The 4,700-nt window shown below is 42.3% G+C and overlaps 1 protein-coding gene across 1 annotated transcript; it reads left to right on the top strand.

The window, feature by feature from the left end:
* The first annotated feature begins 396 nt into the window (after window positions 1–396).
* LOC126799994 (U4/U6 small nuclear ribonucleoprotein PRP4-like protein) lies at window positions 397–4,374 on the top strand. The gene is made up of 5 exons (XM_050527263.1): window positions 397–1,184; window positions 1,412–1,868; window positions 1,986–2,183; window positions 2,311–2,392; window positions 3,918–4,374. Exons 1-5 carry the CDS (start codon window positions 451–453, stop codon window positions 4,016–4,018), a joined length of 1,572 nt encoding a protein of 523 aa, XP_050383220.1. The 5' UTR covers window positions 397–450; the 3' UTR covers window positions 4,019–4,374.
* The last annotated feature ends 326 nt before the right edge of the window (window positions 4,375–4,700 follow it).

The raw sequence follows: 4,700 nt of genomic DNA on the forward strand, positions 1-4,700 counted from the left end.
GGAAGCTTCCAATCTCCTCTGTTCTTCAATCTCACTGTCTAAAGTACCCTGCTACCTTCCTTGGCTCCTTGGATTGAAATGAGAACACACAATTTCAGCATTGTACTCCAAAGATCGAAATGAGGAGGTTAATGTCATGGAATCAAGCGAAGTACCTTCTACACGTTTGTGAGGGTAAAAATGGATGATGACACTGTTGTGTTCTCTTCTTGGTAAATGGGCAAGCAAGTTAGGACTTGAGTTCAGCTGCACGAAACAGTGATAAAAAACTTAGAAACTTACCGTTATATAATAATTTCTTCTAAAGTCACATGCATACTTTTGAGTTTTCGAGAAATTTTACAAATAGGGACCTGCAGTCATTTCGAATAGGCACAAAATCACACAAGGAAGAAGAAGGACTACTAGTTGCTCCCTAAAACCAAAACTTCAAATTCCCAAACGAAACCGATGACGATGGAGGAGGAAGAGGAGAAGCTTCTCTCCGCCATAGCAGCCTCCGACCCAAACGCCGAACCCGCACCCATCCCCACCCACTCCTCCGACTCCGATTCCGATTCCGATGCCGACGCCGCCGCTCAACCACCCTCCTCATCCTCCGCCGCCGGACTCGAGTACCAGATATCCGACGAGCAGAAGCAGCTGCGCGAGCGGCAGGAGAGAGCCAAGCAGCAGCTCCTCATGAAGCGCCGCGCCTCCGCCCTCGCCGTCCCCACCAACGACAACGCCGTCCGCGCTCGTCTCCGCCGCCTCGGCGAGCCGATGACTCTGTTCGGGGAGCGCGAGATGGAGCGGCGCGACCGCCTGAGGATGATTCTCTCCAAGCTCGACTCGGCGCAGCTGGAGACGCTCCTCAAGTCTCACGAGGACGACGAGGCTTCTGCCAATGCCGACGACTCTGACTTCGAGCAGGAAATTGAGTATCCATTCTTCACTGAGGCGACCAGGCCTAGGGCTCTGCGTGAGGCTAGGGTTCATATTGCGCACTACTCCATGCCCAGGGCGGCGTTACGGCTTCAGCGTGCGAGGAGGAGGGAGGAGGATCCCGATGAGGATGTGGACGCCGAGATTAACTGGGCTCTAGGGCAGGCCTCGAGCTTGAAGCTTGATTGCAGTGAGATTGGAGATGACAGGCCTCTTTCGGGCTGTTCGTTTTCACAAGATGGCGCAATGCTTGCCACCTGGTGTGTTTTTCGATACTGCATTGCCATTCTTAGGCTTGCTTTTACTTACTGCTATTTCGTTATTAATGTCATGGGATTTGTGTGACTAGGAGGTGAAAAAGGGCTCTTTCATAGACAGAATGCTCACTAGGTCTGTCTAGCTTTTGCTATTGTTGATATATGTGTTGTGTTTGTGTGCCGTTGCGGAAATGTGGATTGACATTGCTGTCTTGTTTTGGTTTTGGCAGTGCTTTAAGTCCGGTGGCCAAGTTGTGGGGCATGCCTCAAGTGACAAAGGTTGCCACCTTGAAGGGACACACAGAGCGTTTAACCGACGTTGCATTTTCTCCCGTGCGAAACAACCTCCTGGCGACTGCCTCTGCTGATAGGACTGCGAGGTTGTGGAACGGCGAAGGAGGGCACGTGATGACGTTCGGGGGACATTTGGACCGTCTTGCCCGTATTGCCTTCCATCCCTCAGGAAATTACTTGGGTACAACTAGCTTTGACAAGACTTGGAGGCTGTGGGACGTAGAGACTGGTGAAGAGTTGCTTCTTCAAGAAGGTCACAGTAGGAGTGTATATGCTATAGACTTCCATCTGGATGGCTCATTGGTTGCAACTGCTGGATTGGATGCACTTGCTCGTGTTTGGGACCTCCGTAGTGGTAGAAGTATTCTTACCCTGGAAGGCCACGTAAAAAAAGTAAAGACTCTAATTACATGTTTTATTTATAAAATTGATGATCTGATGAGATAGAGAATTATGGTCATGCTTACTTCCCAGTGACCCATTCATTTTCTTCTTCATTGTATATTTCAGGTTCTTGCACTCAGTTTTTCACCAAATGGTTATCATCTAGCCACTGGGGGTGAAGACAACACATGCAGGATGTGGGATTTAAGAAAAAAGAAATCCATATACATTATTCCAGCACACTCCAATCTCATATCACAGGTCAAATTTGAACCTCAAGAGGGATATTTCTTGGTAACCGGCTCCTATGATATGACAGCAAAGGTATGAACAACTCCCGAGCACCATTATTTCTTCAGAAATTGAATTACAGTTGTTAAAATTGCTAGTGCCATTCTATATGTTGGTATATTTACTGAATCCCGTATTTTATCTTTTGTGTATTCACCAGATCTGGTCTGCCCGAGATTTTAAGCCTGTCAAGACCCTCTCTGGACATGAAGCAAAAGTTACTTCTTTGGATGTTTCAGGAGGTAAGCTATTCATACAAAAGGTCATGGTATTTTTTAACCTGCGCATGACTTTTCTTTTATGACTAGTGAATGGGATGGTAAGTTTAATAAAAACTGGGATGACCCTTGAAACCATAACTTGTTGATATACGGTGATTTTAGTAGCATTACAGTTTACCGGCCCAAATGTCTCACTTATGTAGAGATGCTCATTGTTCAGACTTTCTACTGTTTGCACTGTGATGTACTTGTGTAGAATATCATCTCGTCTTCAAATTAATCATGCTGGGATGATTTGTACCCTTGCTGTGCCATTTTATGCTTGTCTGATTTTTCACTTCTTTAACTCGATGCTTTTGAACTTTTGAAGCGCTTCTTGTTGTCAAGAACTGTTAAGTTTTCATAATCTTCTGTTAGCTATCATGGGATAAGATGTAGTGTTTGTTTTTATTTTTCATACTTTAGTTTTGTATGAAGGAGTGATATTGGGACGCTGCCTTGTGTTGCATATCTCAAGCAGTATGATAATGGCCATGTTGATACTTATTGTTGATTTTGAAAAAGCTTTTAAATGTAATTGTCTAGTATAAAACATTAGCAATCTATTGTCTTTTCTTATAGATTTTTTTTATCTCTACTGCAAACTGGTACACAAGTGAGGTGATAAACTGATAATTTTAAGCTAGTCATCTAGAGTTGCTGTGAAGAGATATGTTCGAGCTTCACTTTTCATGTCCAAAAAAAAGAGACTGTTATTTTTGTGATTTTGACGAGGGAAGAAATATATTTGCTGATTAAACAACCAGAGTAGTTATTGATTTCTTATAGGATAAGAAACTTTGAATTCTTTTCATAGCAGTGTTGCTTTGTGATTATCTGAATTTTATTTCTATATGGGCACAAGTTCCTTTCTAAATATGTTCATAAGACCTTTCCTTGTTGACCTGCATGTCAGTAAGGTCCCGTGGGTATAACTTTCTTTTTATGTCTTGAATTCTGATTATTCTGGGTGAGGATTATTACACCAGCAGCACTCATCCAATGGAGACAACATTTGAAATCATGACTTTATTGACATTACAATGTCATTTGAAGTCGCAACTTCACTCTGGACTCATGTTTAAAGTAAGAAAACAGTGCTTGATGATTAATGAAATGCCTTCTGGCATAAATGATACTAACATTGGACAAATTGTGTATTGTAGAAAAAAATCATGTTTCAATAGATTCACTTGTCAAGTAGTAAAAGAACCCTGCAGTAATTGTACATACCCAGTTTCAAAGCCTGTGTTCACTCCAGAAGGGGGGTCTAATACAAAAAGGAAAAAAAAAAGTTTCTTTGACAATTGTATTGTCCCTATCGTGTGATTAACTTCTGTAACCTTTGTGCTAGCATTACTATACACTGAAAGAAAATAATTATTGGCATGTGGTGGGAGTGTGTGACTTTGTTCATCAAATTGTCTTCTCTTCAATTAATATGTAGTTTCTCTAAATAAATGCTAGTTCCTGTGGTTAACATCCAATATATTGTTGTTAATGGCAGATGGACATCACATTGCTACTGTATCACATGACCGAACCATCAAACTGTGGTCGAGCGGGACCAGTGAAACTGAGAAGGACCAGGAAATGGATGTTGATTAGGACAAGCTGAACTATAAAAAGACGATTAAGTCCGGGGCGACAATTGAATTAAGTTTTTCCAAGACGTGAACATTGGAGATTCACAATTAGATAATGGCTGTATTCAGTGGGAGTTCCCTGCTAACTGGGGTATCTGTGTAGTTCGAATATTTTTCAGCTGTCAAAGCAGCCACTCGCCTAAGAAGAGTTCTAATGTTATGCAAAATGCTTTGAGTTCTTTTCATCTTACACTACTGCTGAAGAGTCTACCAGTAGTCTGGTACTTATCTATCAAAGGCTTGTCGTTGTGATCAACTCTATGCTTTGGCTCAGTTTATGAGCATGAGGCACTTGCAACGACATAAACTCTTCTATTATGTCCTCCCTTTAAAACCTCCTAACATTCTACCAGAGACCTTACGTATTACACCATCTTCAACTTTACAATCTCCCTTGCCTGTTGCCTCTAGAAACCCTGCATCAGTGCATCATGCCCTCAGAAGTAGAAGGTTATTACCCATTTACTTCAAGGTTCTATCTACATGGTAGTTCTTTTCTACTACCAGGGCTCTGTTGCCGAAATGGCACACTAACCGGTAGAGATAGATCTAGGATTTAATAATATGATGTGCTAAGTTTGGGGCGAAGCCCAAAATTTTTTCCAATGACTTCATAGTAGAGTAGTGATAATTTAAACATGGAA

The sequence above is a fragment of the Argentina anserina genome, chromosome 6, assembly GCF_933775445.1.
Source record: "Argentina anserina chromosome 6, drPotAnse1.1, whole genome shotgun sequence".
NCBI lineage: Eukaryota > Viridiplantae > Streptophyta > Magnoliopsida > Rosales > Rosaceae > Argentina > Argentina anserina.

Excerpts from the sequence above, each read along its gene's own strand:
- LOC126799994 (XM_050527263.1), top strand. The coding sequence starts at position 451 with ATGACGATGGAGGAGGAAGAGGAGAAGCTTCTCTCCGCCATAGCAGCC. Across the intron at positions 1,185-1,411 it reads GGCGCAATGCTTGCCACCTG|TGCTTTAAGTCCGGTGGCCA; the intron begins GTGTGTTTTTCG and ends TGGTTTTGGCAG. Across the intron at positions 1,869-1,985 it reads TGGAAGGCCACGTAAAAAAA|GTTCTTGCACTCAGTTTTTC; the intron begins GTAAAGACTCTA and ends TGTATATTTCAG.